Below are 19,940 nucleotides of genomic sequence, written 5' to 3' on the forward strand. Positions count from 1 at the left end.
ATAATAGAATCGAGTAAAGTAAAAATCAAGAAAATTAATGTACTAAACAAACTTGGGAAGTAGATAATAAAATAAATAAAGAGGCAATTAATAAACTTTTGGAAAAGAAACGTTTACTAGACTGAATAAGAAAAGAGGGAAATTGATTTTTACAAAGCTTTCAGTTGATTTTAGTTTAGTTTTACATATACGCCATCTAATATTTTTATTTAGAGATAGAAAGACGTAGTCCGTGACCGACCAAATACAAAAAGATGACTTTTAATCCATAACTGGCCGCAAACTTTTGGAGTTCTTAAAAACCTCCCAAAGCCTTCAATATTTTTATATGCATATTATATTATATTATGTTATATAAATATTTCAATATTTATATTATTTTTATTATTATTTTTAATATTTTATATGATATTCATTATTTTTGTTGTTTTTTTAAATCCCCAACCCATGAAATTTTTTGTCACTTCCTCACATATAACTCCTATGTATGTAAAGGTTCACAGTGAAATTGAGTATTTGCCGGGAAAAACCATTTTCTTTCCTATTTTAGCAACTAACCTATTCTAGCATAAAAAAGAGAGATAATACAAAAAATGTCAGTTTTTCTTTCATCAAAAATGCTGCATGGTAAACAAATCTGAATCCCTTCTGAATTAGAATCCGACCTGTTATTAAAACAGCATTGTCTCATTTATTTATCCAAAACAAGACACCATATTAGCGATTATCTAAGGCTAAATTAAGAATTGTTAAGACATTTAGCTTTCCAAACAAAGAAATCGAACTTTTGGCGTTTCTTTTTTCTATGAGCCTATGAACAGGCTTTTAGAGCCTATGAGTCTTTTTCTATGAACAGATTTGTTGTTTCTTTATTGCACTATTTGGTAGGCTAGAAAAGATAATATGTTTTTTTCTGGAAAACTACGGAAGTTCTTTAGTATTCAAAGGAAATTTCCTCCTCCATTGCACGATCCTCTTTATTTGGAAAAAAAATCTGATTGAGTGTTCACTCCACAGCCAGATTATTGGTACACTTATTGATATAAGCAAAATTACGCACGACTGCAGCAACACTGATGTATAACAACAATGTAATACTGTAAGTAATTTGTTTAGTTAATTTTTGTTCAACTTTCAAGCATAAATTTTATGATTTGAAAATCAGAATGAAGACTTAAGGTATATTTCGATAAAGTTAGAGAATATGGAAGGCTAAATTTGTAGTTTTCATGTCTGTATGTGCAATCCGAGTGAGGATACAAGATAAAGTGTTGGTCGACTGTTGTGCAGTAAATATTTAGTAGATGAGAGTTTCGTCTTCTTCCCAGATAGATTCAATTTTAATGCAAGAATAGTTACTGCACGATTTGACCTTTGTGTATTGTCATTTTTACACCTATTTTTCCCATTTTCATCGCCATTTTTGTATCGATAGCTCTGACGTGCCTTTTTTCTCTTTTTTTTTCATTTTGAATGCCATATCAAGTGTTCTCACCTGCAGTGTTGCGACAAACTAGATCGTCTGACTTCAAGGGTGGTGAAAATGGAAACTCATGAACATGAAAGCCTCCTGCTGTTTTATTTAACCCTGTTAGACTGAGTTCAAGGCGAGTTGGATCAAACGGTGATCTTTGCTCAAAAATGACTGTCCCTTTTATTCCCTGAAAGTAAATACAAGCGTATGAGTAATTTTAGCATTTCGACTGTGGGAGAGGAGGTAGAGGAATAGGGTTTATATATCAAGGGGGTTTGGGAGGCTTGAGAAGAATACAGGCCTATATATTGTAGTGTTTTGTTGTTTATTTTTATGTTGGTTTCGGTGAATGGTCTCATGCTCTATACTCTTTTTTTTCTTTTTTTTAGCACATCCTCGCAAGCTCCGCTTTTGTTGTGCTATTATATAAAAATGATTATTTTCAATAAAACTGTTCTACTACTACTACTACTACTACTACTACTACTACTACTACTACTAATACTGCAACTAAAAACGTCTTAAGCTGCCTGAAAACTTATTTTGGGATATTATTTTATCATGGATACGAAATACCAAACAACCACAAATTAAAGGTAGCGTGGCCTTGCCCTAAGTCTTCAAAAGGACATTTTTTTTAAGCAGTGACGAAAAAAAGTTACCATTTAGCAAAGAAACTACTCGCTTTTAAAAACATTACAAAATAAATGTAATAAACAATACAAATACACTAAACAAACATAAAATTAAGTTAACAGTCCAATTTCCGTTCCAGTCTGGTGGCGGAGGCTCACCAGTTGATTCTCAACACCCTGGCATGCACAGCGTGTATTTATTTTTGCACACTTATCTTTCCCTATCAAACTTCAACCAAAACTAGGGTTATCGTAATTTCTTTCGTATCGACGTTAATTTAACAACAATTAGTTTAAAATGCCTTTTTTCCTAGTCTAATTTTATGTTTTGACACACACACAAAAAAAAAACAGATCCTGGCAACACATAAATCAGCGTCTCGTCAATTATCATTTTTATGTTTAGTAAACAAATTACGATATTTTCAAAATATTGAACAACGCCTATAATTACAAGGTTTGAACAATGTTTTTTTTTGTCTGGCCTTGCTTGATCCGGTTGACAGGTAGCATGCAGATCCTCATTCTTATCCCTCCCCAGGGGCAAATCTAGGTGGGACTAGAGGTATATACCTTCCCCTGAAAGCCCAATTTTCACTGGTGCCCTCTTAACATCAGTTATTCATGTGTCCGCCCCTGTCCATCTCCCATTGCCAAGAGAGACCAATCCTTTCAGAATTCAAATTGCCTATTAATTCGAATTCTATCAGACAAATCACTTTGAATCCTGGATAATTATCTGGAATTAAGAATTGATTTGATAGGACAAGCATTTTAGTACAGAATTTGCTACAATACTTTAAAGAACAGTAGCATGTACCAACAACGAATTTTTTATTCATTCTAACAAACATTCAGCAAAACACAAGTTACATAATGATCAGTAGTTCACGGAAGGGGGGCAACCCCTTTCCTATTTAGCACAATATTTTTCTGTTTTAAATTTTGGTATAACTCTTTACTATGAAATGAATAATAATTGTTTTTGGTTATGTTTTCCTTTTATAAACGGTAAGTTACAAAATAAGGAGCAAAGCGTACCTCTGTGCAGGAGTTACAAATCACATACTGAACTTTGAAATATATTGTGATAAGACTTTTCAATACTGGAGATCCCTGTCATTTTTACCCAGTTAGGGCGACATGTCAGGATGAGCAGATTGAGGCAAATCGTGGGACTACATAAAAAGAGAACGTTGTTGGAACTAGCAGTTGAAAATGTCGCTTAAATAACCTTCCTCAGTAATTTATATAGCTATTGGCTTAGTACAATCATCCCTGGAAAAGTGAACTCTAAAGAACATTATGGGGAGAGGGGGTGGGTCTGAGATACCAAAAATGAAATTTTAGGGTGGTACTGCTCTAGCTGGTAATCTGTCATTTGCAATTTCACTTGCCATTGATTTTTATCATTTTCATTTAAATTATAATTCGATTGGTCATTTTCAAAATAAGAAAGGAGCTGTCATCCCCAACGCAACCTTTCTAATGCCTTTCTTATCATATTCCTACCAGTTTTGGGAGATTGGGGGATTAACCCCGCCCCCTACTTCACACTGATTCATAAGATATATCACGGGAAGTTCTAAACATTTTCTAAAAACAATTCCCTTGCCTTCCTCTTTATAGGTAGTTGGCAATGGTAGTTGTTCCCTGGAGGAGGTGGGGGCCTAATTTGTACAGGATTTACTTTTATTTCCATAAATCTGATCGGAGAAAGTCTTCAAAATTCTATTCTATGAATCTTCCAAGGGAAACAATATGTCACTGATGATTGCTGTGAAACTACGACACTATAAGTACTGTATAAGTCTCTTCCGAATTCTTCCAAACAGAGCATACGAATATTTGACAGAATTATCATTCAACCCACGTGGACTGCAAACAAGCATAAGAAATAAATGAAGCACTGCACTGCAATTTGACCTTAGAATTTGGGAGGTTCATTACAAAGCCTTTAAAGAGTTTTGAACGAACTGGATAACTTCTAAACTTTTGTTTGGGTATATTTGGGCATATTTTAGAGGATTTCCAGGGTTTTTGGAGTATATAGTCTTCATTTGTGCGAAGAAAATAGTCAAAACTAGTAACTGCTCGTGCACTTTAAAATGAAAAAACAAAACACGCATCTGTGGCCATTCATTTTAGGAAAAATGCCAAGTATTTTGCATATGGAGGGCACATCCTGAATTCTAAGGCTCTTACATATACTGAAGAAAATAATGTTATTTGCAAACATTGTGATTATTTCCAAAGAGATCACAACATTTCTAGTCTTTCCTATTTTTTCTAAAATTATGTATGTTTTCCTGTACTAGTATTTTTGGTTATGGTCGATTCTTTTAAACTTTATATTTTAACAGCTAATTTTTTTTATGAAAACAATGAAATGTTCCAGACTCCAGTACAATAAAAGTACTAACCTTAGATGAAAATAAAGCTTGTGATTTTCTAGGCTTCAACTCCGTCAACCTTGCACAAGTTAGAAAATTATTCGAAGTTTCATCTTCAAACAGAACTACATAGAGTTGTCGAGGTCCCGAAAGGTCAGGTAATATAAGATGCGGGTCATTATGAAGTATCTTCCCTGATCTAGTATTTGAACTTGAAACTGTGACATGGCCTAATTTGGAACTGAGATCACCAACTGTACAATTTTCCGGTTTTTCTTTGGAGCATTCTTGCGAGTCTGAAGATAAAGGATCATAGACTATTTGAAGAAAATCACAGTTGTTCTTGTCCTTATCTGAAAGAGAAGAGAATAATATTCACAAATGACCAAAATATAGAATGAACATAAAAGTAGTACTTATTAATTGGTGCTTACAGTATCCATTGGTGCTTACACGTGCTTGTCAGTCCAAAAAAGGGCAACCAGGATCCTCCTGAGTATCAGAGACATTTCCTACCACGATGCCCTTGCAACCCTTGAACTCCAAAGTTTGGAACTCCATCTGGGCGAGCTTATCCTGAGGTTTGGCAAAATGCTGCTGTCTAACCCTGCTCACTGTGATATTTTATGACCAGAAGCCTTGACAGTCAGTCGTACGAGACAGAAGCTAAAACTTGTGCCTGAGCGTGCTCAGACAAACCGCTACCAGAAATCTTTTGTCCCTTTTTTTACGTCAATATATAATAGTGCATAATAACATGTTTTGTATTTCAACATCAAATTAGCCATTTGAGCTACGATTGTTGTTTAAATATACCTTTCTCTCTCTCTTCTTACAGTACTACAGAAAAACTAGTAATTACTTATTTGTACTTACAGTATCAAAACGACACCAACTCAAACATACTCACAGATTGACTTAACCAATACGCATGACTTGAACAATTGAATATGTATATATATATATATATATATATATATATATATATATATATATATATATATATATATATATATAAAATAAAAATAAATTTATTATTTCTGGTGCAACAGATATGTCATATTCAGTCTGGTAAAAATCATATGACTAACAAGAAAACATGGTAAACTAGACCTACGTTGCCTGGGCAACGTGAAGTGTTGCGGCAACCTTTGTTCGGCTTTGCCGATTAAAGTGTTGCGAGAGCAACACTTTGGTTTTGTTTCTTCGCTATCGGTTAAATGCTGAAGTTGTCAAAACTATCAAAGCTTTCAAAACGGCATATTCAAAGAAGAACACAATCAGTAATCACATGATCAAATTCTTCAGCGTTGAAAAAACAACAGCAAAAGAATATCGGAAAAAGGGACTAAATTGAGTTTGCAGCCAGTTGAACTTTATCCTTTTCAATCGTAGACATCGTGACGGATAGAAACTTGGAACATTATCTTATATAATCTAGTTGGTATTATAAAGCTATCCGTAACTTTTCAGGATCAAATACCATAGATGTGCACCAATTTGCACAAATTTGTAGCCCCTCATGAACCTCCTCTAGCAACCCATTCTTGCTTACAAGTCTCTCTTCCGTGAGAGACAAAGAATAACACAATCAGTAATCAGATGATCAAAGGCTATTCCTCAGGGTTGAAAAAAAAAAAAAAATATTGGAAGAAGGGACTAAATTGACTTTGCAGTCAGTTGAACTTTATCCTTTGCACACCATAGGCTCTGGCTCGAGGACAAGCAAAAACCATCCTTTTTGGCCCCAGGCAAGAGTCGTACGGAGCTTTCCAAAATATAATGTCATATTCATCAATCCGGCCCGAGGTCCACACTAACAGCCGATTATTACTTACTAGGCCCCTAAATGTCACTTTGCAGCCGGTTGAACTTTATCCTTTTCAATCGTAGACATCGTGACGGATGGAAACTTGGAACATTATCTTATGTAATCTAGTTGGTATTATAAAGCTATCTGTAACTTTTCAGGATCAAAATACCATCAGGGACCCATAAATTTCCTGTAATGACTCGCCATCCAGGATCGCTTATTATTGGATGGCGAGTCATTACAGGAAATTTATGGGTCCCTGATTCCATAGATGTGTACCAATTTGCACAAATTTGTAGCCCCTCGTGAGCCTCCTCTAGCAACCGATTCTTACTTACAAGTCCCTCTCCCGGGATATACATCCAAGTTCACCGGAAACAAATAATGGGTACACCAACTAGCAAAAGTTCCAAGCCCCTTGTCGCTGAAGTCATTGTAGCCTAACAGCCGATTATTACTTACAACTCCCCTACATGTCTTACAATCGGGAACCAAGTTGTTCTTACCATCAATTACACCAGAAACAGATAATAGGTACACCAATCAGCAAAAGTTGCAAACCCCTCATTGCCAAAGATGATTATAAGCTAATAATCGACTGTTGCTTGGAAGTCCCCTACATATCTCACAATTGGTATCGGCCTATTTTTGGTTCAAGTGTGTACCTTACCACTGAAGTTGTCAACCCCTTGAAACTTTCAAACTGGTGTATGTCATGAAGGAATTTTTGTAACAAAAAATGGATGACATATACTTTGATCAGCTCATCAAGGTCTATCGATTGTCATTGAAAAAAAAATTCTATCTGTCTTAGTTCAAAAGTTGACTTTTTTGCCGGAGGCCAACTTTCTAACACCACCACTTAGAAAGGAGCAAAGGATAAGCTCTAATTTCTTTAGCAATGAGAGAACTTTTAAAGTTTAAGAGGTATATCTGATACCATTTCTCTATTGCAATCCCAAGTAGAAAAAAAAGAATGGTAAAGTCAGCTGAAATCACGAACAGAAATGGCTAGAAACAATAGATGGCAGCACTTTCGGACCCGTGGGAAAATCGCACTTTTTTGTTTCTGTAAATTTTTCTATTTATCACTCAAAGAAGATATATTGGCTGTGGGGCCGGGGAACTACCGCATATATTTAACACTTATAGATTTTAGTCCATCTTCAATTTGAAACTGGTGCCTGCCTGCTTGCCTGCTAGAACGGAGCTTTCCACTCGAAAGCAGAAACATGGTTTGATGAAACGAAAGCTTGGCTGCACAACTTCAGATACTCCTCTCTGACATAGGCTATATAACTCCACTTCACTTCGCACACCATAGGCTCTGGCTCGAGGACAAGCAAAAACCATCCTTTTTGGCCCCAGGCAAGAGTTCTACGGAGCTTTCCAAAATGTAATGTCATATTCATCAATCCGGCCTGAGGTCCACACTTTCCGTAAAAACCGCACAGGTTAGACCCTTACCAGTTTCCAGGAATAAGCTGAGATCGGCGACATAGGAAAAAAAAAAAAAAAAAAACGGGACAAAACCAAAGTGTTGCTCTCGCAACACAATGAAAAATAATGTAAACAACTTCATACGTTATGAAGTATAAACAAAGTATGATATGTTTGAATATAGTAGTGCTATTATTATTATCATAGCATCAATGTTATATTAGTTGTGATCATTATATTTAGCAAAATGATTAATCAGTTATCAAAGGATTTGTACTAAAAAGAAACAGCTAATTCAAGCTACTACCGCTGCAACCTCTGTTAAACCGAACAGGAGATGGTAATGAAAACCATTTTGAAAGTAATGTTACGTGTAGGTAACAAACTCATTATTATACGTGAAAAACTGAAGAAATAACAGCCTTTGTAGATTAGTTCTCTCGTCACTCCTACAAAGATGGCACTCAGGGTGAAACGTACCCTCCTCACATTAGAGAATTTATAGATTAGAAAAGTCTGTAAAAGAAATGTATTCTAGTTTTTGCTCTAACTTGCCATTGCTTGCCAACTTGCCAAAACTGTGCCTAAAACGAAAAAAGGTTTCACGGACGTTTTTTAATGAATGAGTTTTTGGATTAGAATTAGAATTCTAAGAATTCTAATTCTAAGAATTAGATGAGTTTTTATAGACCTGGTAAGTATTTATACTATTTTAACTTTAATTTAGCATTTCTTTGCTATTATCATAAGCACGTAACTCATTCAATAGTTATCTAATTTACAAAGATAGGCTTAGTGTGGCAAAGTTTTTTGCACTAAATCAGCTTTTGGCAGTAGATGTCAACGGACAAAATATAAGTCCACCTACTCCGACCCACTGCCCATTTTTTGTGGAGTTCCCCAAGGTACCCTCTTGGGACCACTCTTGTTTCTTGTCATAATAAATGATTTGGCAACAACATTGGATGACCGCTGGAAGTATGTCGACGATCTGTCCCTCATTGAATGTTGTCGAAAAAACCTACCAAGCAGAGCAGGTTCATTAATGAAAGATATATGTCAAGAGGCAAAGGTGGACAAAATGACTGTCAACTTTGATAAATCTGTAATTGTAACATCTTCTTTTTTAAAATCTGCGCCAGTTTTTAATCCATCAATTCCCAGCGCCACTCACGTGACCGAAATTAAACTGCTAGGCGTTCATATCACTTCGGATCTGAAGTGGAATAAACATGTTGATGGCATGTTAAAAAAAGCTAATTTGGCCATCAGGTCTCTGAAGTTGTTGGCTCGCCATGGAATCCCTGCACCACACCTCCTACGCATCTATTTCTCTTTTATACGTTCCACACTTGAATACTGTTGCCCTGTATGGCATTTCGGGCTGACTAGGGAACAGTCGGACCGGGTTGAGAGGGTGCAATACCGTGCCCTCCTAGTAATCTCAAAAGCCTCAAAAGTACCGTACATATCCCTCCTTAATCAGTTTCAACTTCAAACCCTTCAATCTCGTCGTTTCAAACTAGCCCTATCCTTTGGCAAAAAAATTTTGTCCAGCCCTATACACCGAAATATCCTCCCTCCCCAACATCAACCGGCACGGGTAAGGCCACTCAGGGCCGTTGCAGAGCCTGTACCGAAAATTCAACCTGTGACTGTGTCACATGCTCGTTATGAGCTTAGGTTTTGTTAAGTTGTTTAATGCTGGGCGACTTTTTAATCCGGATTATTGTTGTTAATTGTATATATTATAATTTTGTGTATACGTGTCGACTTATTTCCGTGTGTACGTGACAATTATTATTGTTAATTGTATATATTATAATTTTGTGAATGTTAATTTTGACTTGTCGACGAATTTTTTGTGTGTGTATGACAATAAAAACTAATAATCGGCTCTGTCCGTCGCATGTTTTTTAAATAAAATGAATTTGAATTTGAATTTATTTGAATTTGAACAAAAAGATCCATAAAAACTTAAATACTTTTTTTTCATTTTACGGCACACAATGAACAGAAAATTAATTTTGTTTAATGAAAGACTAACTGTTTGTTTTTTTTTTAACGCAAAGATTATTTTTGGTTAAACTATGTAATTGTGGAAAATAAAGGGAGGAAAAACTGGAAACAAAAGGAGGTAAAATTTTATTGCACGAAAAAACGGCTTGAAAATATAGGAATGATTTGATTAAATCGAAAAGGCCGTGGCCACATAAGTATCATGGGTCGCAGAAAATTTGGATTTGAGAACCAGTGGCGTCAAATCACAAAGCTCACCATATTTTGTTTATACTTTATTACGCATGTAGTTGTTCACATTAAAATGTTTGCACAACAAATCCTTAAAATGCACAATTTACTTTTCATTTCGCTTTTTGTCGATAATATAAACTATTTAAATGAGATTTGTTAATAGCATTTTGTGGTTGTAAGCGTGGTTGTCAGAAGACCTTACTACGTCATGTGGATATGATGAATTTAGCATATGATTGGTTCTCTTAATGGATTTTGGCTTATTAAGGAAAAAGATACAGCTTCATCTGCAGTCATCCCCAGCCTTGCCAACGCGATTGCCTTAACTACTCCGGTTTGATGACTAATATTGTACGGCAAAAGATTAATTTGAATCTTCTGAACGCCAGGTTGAGAATTGGCGGTAAATAGAAGAACATTTTCGATAAAGTAAAACATGAACAGATATCCGAAACAGAAAGGAGCATTTAAAACCAAAATAAACCCGAAAATTGGAATTGCACCCAAAATACAAGATGTCTCGCATTGTAGCAGGTCCTCTGGATTGTACTAAAATGGTACAATTGTCCCGTGTTGGCAATGCTAGTCAAGCCTGCCTTCTTAGGAGTTTTTTTTTATTTGTATGCGTTTATCTTTTTCAATTCCTTTTAGTTTAAATTCTTATTTTCACCTTTAATATCTGTCACGATTGTTGTTTTTTCTTTTCTTTTTAGAGGTCATAGATATTGACCTTTTGTTTTATTTTTTTCACGAGATTTTTCTCTCTTTGTTTTGTCATGATCGGCCAGTCCGGGTTTAGATCTTTTAATTAAGTTAATAAATTTAATGAATCAATTGGTTGAGTTTAATTAGTTAAATAAAATAAATAAATTAATGTGAGTAATTGATCAGCAGTAAAATTATTATTTTTTGCTCAACTTTGCCGCAAATACAAACTGCGTTTTACAGCTTCCTCTGCACTCATGACTGCCGAGTGCACTTATGAGTTTATTCTTGCTTCTTTTTTTTTTTTTTTTTTTTTTTTTTTTTTTTTTTTTTTTTTTTTTTTTTTTTTTTTTTTTTTTTTAGTTCTGATTCTTATAACATGCTTGAATAAATTCTACCTGATTCAGAATCAAAAATATCCGTTGAGTAAATCTTCCATTTATGAACTGAGCTTGATTCGTCAATGTTTACGTCATACAAATTGGCATAAACCAGGGTATCAGCCAGACTATCTAGTGCAACACTTCTTATAACCACCGCCCCACTAACGGGTGTAGAAAATTGTGCTACAGCTGTTTTCATAGTACCACGCCAAGGCTAGAAGGAAAAGGGAGAGCTTTTAAGTAAAAATCTAGTTTTTCTTAAAAAGAGGGATATGCAAAAGAGAGGCAGGAAGGGGAAAAGAGAGGCAGAAAGAAGAAAAAAGAAGATGTGATAGAAATTATTTGGAAAACCATAAATATCCGGAAGGGCATAAAACAAAAGTGGAGTCAAAACCATTAACCAAATTCATGTAAGTAATTAGTTGATACTAAAATTTTATTACTCCTACTCCTGTATTCTTTCGGATTTTGTTTTTCTTGCCATTTCTACGCGTTTTTGTATTGTAACCTTTTCAGTTTCTTTTTTTAATACCGCTATTTTTATCGAATGAAATATTTACCATTTTTTTACACAACCAAATGTATGTATTTTCAGGCATGTGAAAGAGGGGGATACTTGATTCGATGCCAAACAATTTGAAGTCCATATCTTCTGTATATTTACCCATTCGTGTTTTTTTTTGTGGGGGTATACAATACTTCCTCCCTATACTCGGAGCATATTTCTGCAAAAGCGTATGTTTTTAATATTTCTGTTTTATATTGGGGTGGGGGAGGGAAAACTTTGTACAAAAGGTTTATAATGAAAAGGTCCTTGTTTTCACAGGACATAATTTCATTAAATTACTGAAAAGGAATTCAATAAGAAAATGAAGAAGGCATTTCTTCGGAGAACCTGAATAATACTTTAAAAGAACTTTCAGCCTCAAAAATTTCTTAGTTAAAGTCGTATTATCAATCAAATTTCCGTATGATGGGATAGGCTTTAGAAATAGTGCAAACTTCAAATAGGCTATCAAAGGAGGCTTAAAATAGCACTTTGAAGACAAGGTTTCCTATACTATCTAAATTTTACTTAGACAGTATACAAAAAAAATTATTTTGTTTGTTTCCTAAAAATATGTGAACCTGATTAAAATGTAAACCTAATAATCCTAAAATTGGACAGTCTTAACCAAATGTAGTTCTGAATATGCAAAATTTTGTTCAATATTTGAATGATCACTAAATTTCGGTTAAGGATGTGGTGATTAAGCTGTAAACGCCCAATTTATTTTAAATAGTTTAAAGTTAACCCATTAAATCTAAGCTACTTTAACCCGAAACCTGCTTTTACCCGCATCTTCCGTATTAATTGTGCAGTGACTTATCTCAATAGAAAAATAACAGCACCAAAAACAAGAAGAACAAAAGGGAATTTTTAAGACAGTGTGGAACAAATTAGAATGAATCTTTCGGCCCTATGTCCAATGGCCGTCCTCAGCAATACAAATAAGAAAAAACAAGTTACGAGAGGATAAAATCAATAAAACTAAAATGAAGAGTTTTTCAAAACAGTCCCAGCATCCTTACCTCAGCGAAGTTCAACCAGGACTGAAAAATAAATTGTAATGAAACGAGGCAATTCATTTCATTGAATTACAAAATTTGACCACTGTTTACATATAGTAATGGTTATTGGGAATTGTACAGAAGTTTTTATGGGAACTTTTTCGCATTGTTGAGGAGGGGTCGTTAGGAGGGAGTAACAGGAAGGATTTTTCCATGGAGGAATTAATCATGAGGGAAGAGAATTTCCATGAAGGTGGCGCAAGATTTTCTAGCATTATTTAAAAAAAAAACAATGAGAAAATAATAAATAAAAAAAATTTTTTCAGCTGGAAGTAAGGAGCAGCATTAAAACCGTTTCTTCCACAATATCTCGCTCTTCACGCTAAAGTATTTTTAGTTGTTTTGACTATTTATTCTACGGCCTTTGTTTCAGGGGTCATTCTTATAGAATTGGGACAAAATTCAAGCCTTAGTGCAAAGAGCGAGGTGTTGACGAGGGGGCAAACCCCTCACTTACATAATAAAAATATACAAATATACAAGTTCTACAAGTTAATTCGTAACAAATATACAAGTTAATTCGTAAGTTACGTATATTTATTACTAAAAAAATGTTCGTAAAAAAATAAAAAGTTCTAGCTGCCTTTTTAAGTAACCAAAAATTGGAGGCCACTAGGCCTCCTCCCCCACCCTTTTTTTATCAAAATCGTCCGATCAAAACTATGAGAAAGTCATTTAGACAACAAAAAAATAATATGCATATTTCGTTTTAATAATTCATGTGCGGTGAGCCAAAATCAATACACGCATTAATTCAAAAACGTTCAGAAATCAAATAAAAAACAAGTTTTGTAACTGCAAGTAAGGAGCGACATTAAAACTTAAAACGAACAGAAATTCTTCCGTATATGAAAGGGGTTGTCTCCTCCTCAACACCACGCTCTTTGCGCTAAAGTTATTTATTGTTTTAAAAAGTAGAGTTGTGACAAAGAGCCAAACTTTAGCATTCAAAATTCAGGTTCAAAATGAATTTGAACCTGATGATGACAGGCACAGATCGTGACGAAATTATCGTTTGAAAAAATCAATCACCTAACATCCATAGCTTAGGTAAGCTTATTAGCATCTATCGTTATTAATTTTAGTCTTGTTTGTTTTGAAGGAGATTCGATTTAAATTAAGGGTACTTGTGCATTATTCAGAACACACTCAATAACTGAAGTTAGGTTAGGTTAGTTATCTTCTATCATAATGCGTTCCTTCTCTTAATGTTCCTTCTCGTAAGAGCATAAGTCATGTTGTGTCCATTGACGCACTGTTTTGTTGTGGGCAACAACCCCTTATCCTGGAAAAATATAATTGCCTCTTTTTCAGTCTTTGGAAAATCCCAAATCTTCATTTCAAAATCCATATTCAGACACTATCTTCTATCACTATGCGTAGCAAACTAAATTGAGTTTTGTCTTTGTGGCTATGAAACCGGTTTTTCTCATAAAATATACCAACAGCGTAGTTTGTTTCATGAAAGAACCTAACTTCACTTATTGAGTGTGTTCTGAATAATACACAAGTACCAAATTAAGTTCTAATTGTTTGTTGGTTGATGAGTTTCACTCCACAGTAAAGGCACAGTATATAGTTGCTGCCCCAGTAGCATTATTATTAGTTTGTATTTTTTCTCCTTATTTTTCTTTTTTTCATTCTTTATTTTTTTTCTTGTTACAGTGACTTTAAGTGATTTTATTTGTATTTATTTTTTTACCTGATTCACCACGCGTCAACCGTTTGGTTTTGGGTGAATCATGTTGATTACTGTATGTAAATTATTATTAAAGTTTTTTTATATATCAAATATAAATACAGAGTTTAGATCTTACAGATACGGTTTAGTAGAAGAACTTTGCATGCACATGCAATGTGTGACAAACCAACTTCATCAAAAACTAGCAGAGATCGCAGGCACCGAACTAATGCGCATCTTAATATACTAGGCAATAAAACAAAGTCTGCCGAACTCCTTTAAAAATAGGATTGAGGTTCGAAAACTCCCCTTTCTATTTTAATTGTGCTTTAGCACCGGAACACCAGTACGGCAAAAACTGCCAGAAGCAATTTATTACTTTCAATTAGGAATACCTGCAATTAGTATCTTACCATTAATACATTAATTACCTTTTATCAACTAAAGTGTTTTTACCGTAATTACTTCAATTAGGCATTTTTTTTTTCTCCAAGACCACACTGCCTTTCTATGACTAACACTAAAACCATCAAATGGGGATAAGTCTGTTTATTAGACAGTGAAAACTGATACAAAAGTATGACTGATGTATATGTGGTCGAAATATTCAGACTGACGTTTCTGTTTTCACTGTCTAATAAATGGACTTATCCCCATTTGACTATTTATTTCTTTTTTTTACTGGAAGTGAAGCAAGTCTAAAGTATTGAAATGAACCACATTATCAACGCTCTGGATATATCCATAGCTAACCAATAAAATGGATTTTCGGTTTTAACTACACTTTTCACAAGGCACATGAGCAGCTTTATATATGGTAAGCCTTATTTTAGATATGCTGAACCTGTGAGCAGCAAAAATCACTAAAACATATTTAAAACAGAAAGAAAAGAAAGGTACTAAACCAATCTTCTTAGATCTTTACTGGCATACTAGCCATTTTCACTACAAAAATGACAGTTCATTTACGAAGAACAATTACCAAACGAACGACTATTCGCAGTTTCTTAATTAAAAATATAATTTGCCGATTGTGAGTCCAGAGGGTTTTCATAGAGTACCCTCTCCCCCCTAGATGGATAGGCCAGTTGCTGCCAATGCTGCAAGCCATTTGGAAGACCATAGAAAGTCGGCTCTCTTAACGTATTGTTACTCTTAAAGCCTTTTCTTAAAGTTCTGGTCACTGGAAACACGAATCAATCCTAACTTACATTCTGTTACCATATAACTGATCAGCATATGAAGTCATAAAACCAAATATTTTCGACTGAATGTCAATAAAAAAAGATCTTGGGAACACTCTCCTTCCCGCTCCTTACACTCATTAACTTCATTTTATGTTTCTTTAGCTGAGATCGTATGTTATACTCCCTCTCTCAAATAATCGTAAGATCCCAATTTTCCCTGCAAGGTAAAATTCTTATTTCCCTTATTTGTTTTTACTTTTGAGAAGGCATTTATTTAATTAATGTCAGCGCAGGATTTACCAGTAGGCTGAAGCCTAGGGCGGCCAACCTTAGGGGTAGGCGGATTTTAATAAAAATTGCGAAAAATGTTCAAGTTAACCGAAGCTGAAATAATAACGTTAGCGCCCTACGCAATGTACGTACCGGGGCTATTCCTAGGCGGTGTGCAAGGAGCGCACAAGGGTCGCAAGATTTTGGGGCGTCTTAAAGTCGGGGTGACCAAAAAAAATTAAAATTGATAAATATTACACAAAGGAACAAATATTGAAATATGCTTTTGTTATTCTAATAAACTGATTCTTTGGTGTGATTAAATTAAAAGAGAATTATTTAACTGAAAGCAAAGAGAAACATTAAAAGTTAAAACGAACAGAAATTATTCCGGTTATGAAAGGGGCTATCCCCTCCTCAACGCCCCGCTCTTTACGCTAAAGTTTCTATTTTTCAAAAGCAGAGTTGTGAAAAAGAGTCAAACTTTAGCGTAAAGAGCGGGGCATTGAGGAGGGGAAAGCCCCTTTCATAACCAGAATAATTTTTTTAATGTCGCTCCTTACTTTCGGTTAAATTTTTTTTAACTTAGCTTCAGAACGTTTTTGAATTAATACAGGTTTTAGTTTTGGCTCACCGTACATGAATAATTAAAACGAAATTTGCATATTAATTTTACTCTTTTTTCCAAAATGGCTCTCAAAGTTTTGATCGGACGATTTTGAGAAAAAGGGGTGGGGGAGGGGGTCTAGTTACCCTCCTACTTCATTTTTTTATTAAAAAGGCAACTAAAACTTTTAATTTTATTTACAAACGTTTTTACTAGTTATATATACACTTAAATTACAAATTAACTTACGTAACGAACTTCTATATTCGTATATTTTTAATACGTATATGAGGGGTTTGCCCCCTCGTCAATACCTCGTTCTTTACACTATTTTTGAATTTTGTTGCAATTCTTTAAGAATACCGTTTAATTAGAACAAATAGCTCTTTTGAAATTACCAAAAATACTTTAGTGTAAAGAAGAGGTATTGAGGAGGGGACAAACCCCCTCATATACGTAATAGTTTCTTTTCGCTTTGAGTTATAATGTTGCTCCTTACTTTCAGTTGAATAAACTTGTTCTAATTTCTGAACATTTTTGAATTAATGCAGGTTTTGATTTTGACTCACCGTACATGAATAATTAAAACAAATATGCATATTAATTTTACTTTTTTTCGGCTAAATGGCTTTCTCAAAGTTTTCATCACACGATTTTGGGAAAAAAGAGGCGGGGGAGGGGGCCTACTTGCCCTCCAATTCTTTTGGTTGCTTATAAAGGCCACTAGAACTTTGAATTTTATTTGTGAGCTTTTTATTAGTAATAAATATATGTAGCTTACAAGTTAACTTACGTAACAGACTTTTATATTTGTATATTTTTATTACATATATGAAAGGGTTCACCCCCTCGTCAATATCTCGCTCTTTACACTATTGTTTGAATTTTGTTCCAATCAAACAGTTCGTGGTAACGAACTGTAGTAAGGAGCGACCCGGCTCAATAGTAAACGAAACTCTAAAAAGCGGAATTTTAATGCTAAAAAATACATCAAAAGAATCAAATTTTTATGCTGATTCTAAATATATAAGTTTCATCAAATTTAGTCAATGTCATCAAAAGTTACGAGCCTGAGAAAATTTGCCTTATTTTGGAAAATAGGGCGAAACACCTACTAAAAGTCATAGAATCTTAACGAAAATCACACCATCGCATTTAGCGTATCAGAGAATCCTAGAGCAAAAATTTCAAGCTCCTATCTACAAAAATGTGGAATTTCGTTTTTTTTTTTGCCAGAAGACAAATCACGGGTGCGTGTTTATTTGTTTGTTTGTTTTTTTTTTTTCCCAGGGGTCATCGTATCGACCAAGTGGTCCTAGAATGTTGCAAGAGGGCTCATTCTAACGGAAATGAAAAGTTCTAGTGCCTTTTTTAAGTGACCAAAAAATTGGAGGGTACCTAGGCCCCCTCCCACGCTCATTTTTTCCCAAAGTCAACGGATCAAAATTTTGAGATAGCCATTATGTTCCGTGTAGTCGAAAACCATAATAACTATGTCTTTGGGAATGACTTACTCTCCCACAATCCCTGGGGGAGGGGCTGAAGTTACAAACTTTGACCAGTGTTTACATATAGTAATGGTTATTGGGGAGTGCACAGACGTTTCAGGGGGATTTTTTTTTGGTTTGGGGGGTGGAGTTGAGGGGAGAGGGCTATGTGGGAGGATCTTTCCTTGGAGGAATATGTCATGGGGGAAGACAAATTCAATGAAAAGGGCGCAGGATTTTCTAGCATTACTATAAAAAAACAATGAAAAAATAAACATAAAAAGTTTTTTTTTCAATTGAAAGCAAGGAGTAGCATTGAAACTTAAAACGAACAGAGATTATTACGCACATGAGGGGTTCTAAAAATACTTTAGCATAAAGAGCGAGGTATTTAGGAGGAGATAAATACCTCGCTCTTTATGCTTAAGTATTTTTAGTAATTTCAACTATTTATTCTACGGCCTTTCTGATTCAGGGGTCATTTTTAAAGAATTGGGACAAAACTTACGATTTAGTGTAAAGAGCGAGGTGTTAACGAAGGTACAAACCCCCTCCTATACGTAATAAAAATATAAGAATATAAAAGTTTGTTACGTAAGTTAATTCTTAAGTTACATAGATTTTTTACTAATAAAAACGTTCGTTAAAAATTAAAAGTTCTAGTTGCCTTTTTAAGTAACCGAATAATTGGAGGGCAACTGGGCCTCCTTCCCCACCCCTTATTTCTCAAAATCGTCTGATCAAAACTAAGAGAAAGCCATTTAGCCAAAAAAAAAGAATTAATATACAAATTTCATTTTAATAATTTATGTGCGGAGCCAAAATCAAACATGCATTAATTCAAAAACGTTCAGAAATTAAATAAAGAAAAACTAGTTTTTTAACTGAAAGTAAGGAGCGACATTAAAACTTAAAACGAACAGAAATTACTCCGTATATGAAATGGGTTGTCCCTTCCGCAATCCCTCGCTCTTTACACTAAAGTTTGACTCTTTGCCACAATTCTACTTTTTAAAACAATTAAAAGCTTTAGCGTAAAGAGCGAGGGATTGCGAAAGGGACAACCCATTTCATATACGGAGTAATTTCTGTTCGTTTTAAGTTTTAATGTCGCTCCTTACTTTCAGTTAAAAGAACTAGTTTTTCTTTATTTAATTCTTTAAGAAGGACCCCTGAATCACAAAAGCCGTATAATTAGGATATATAGTTCTTTTGAATTTACTACAAATTTTAAGTTTAAATGTTGCTCCTTACTTTCAGTTGAAAAACTTGTTTTTTCTTATTTGTTATTCCCAATAAACAGTACTATATCTAAATACTGGGCAAAGTGCATAACTTGCGGCCCTTCCCTCGCGGACCCTGGGGGATTAAGTCGTCCTCTAAGACATAGTCATTAGATTTTAGACTATACTGAACAAAATGGCAATCTTAAAATTTTGATCCGGTGACTTTAAGAAAAAAAATGACAGTGAGAGGGGGACTAGTTGCCCTCAAATTTTTTGGTCACTTAAAAGGGCACTAAAACTTTCAATTTCCGTTAAAATGAGCCCTCTTGCAACATTCTAGGATCACTGGGTCGATACAATCACCCCTGGAGAAAAACAACAAAAACAAATAAACACGCATCCGTGATCTTTTTTCTGACAAAAAATCCACATTTTTGCAGATAGGGGCTTGAAACTTCTACAGTAGGGTTCTCTGAAACGCTGAATCTGACGGTGTGATTTTCGTTGATTCTATGACTTTTAGGGGGTTTTCCCCCTATTTTCTAAAATACGGCAAATTTTTTTCTCAGGCTCGTAACTTTTGATGGGCAAGGCTAAACTTGATGAAGCTTATATATTTAAAATCAGCATAAGAATACAATTCTTTTGATGTTACTATTGGTATCAAAATTCCTCTTTTAGAGTTTCGGTTACTATTGAGCCGGGTCGCTCCTTACTTACAGTTTTGTTGATGTTTCAATGTTTAAAATCCCTGAATAAGCTCTATCCAATTTAT

The 19,940-nt window shown here is 34.6% G+C and overlaps 1 protein-coding gene across 1 annotated transcript in view; it reads right to left on the reverse strand.

Annotated features, from left to right (window-relative positions):
- The window catches only part of LOC136034475 (uncharacterized), a 99,444-nt gene that overhangs the window by 56,489 nt on the left and 23,015 nt on the right, over positions 1-19,940 (reverse strand). Inside the window, exons 4-6 of the mRNA XM_065715686.1 lie at positions 11,112-11,310; positions 4,533-4,855; positions 1,496-1,661 (exon numbers count right to left, since the gene is read on the reverse strand). Of these exons, the coding sequence (XP_065571758.1) occupies positions 1,496-1,661; positions 4,533-4,855; positions 11,112-11,310 (688 nt within the window). The remainder of the gene's footprint in view (positions 1-1,495; positions 1,662-4,532; positions 4,856-11,111; positions 11,311-19,940) is intronic.

This window comes from Artemia franciscana, chromosome 13 (assembly GCF_032884065.1).
Source record: "Artemia franciscana chromosome 13, ASM3288406v1, whole genome shotgun sequence".
Lineage (NCBI taxonomy): Eukaryota > Metazoa > Arthropoda > Branchiopoda > Anostraca > Artemiidae > Artemia > Artemia franciscana.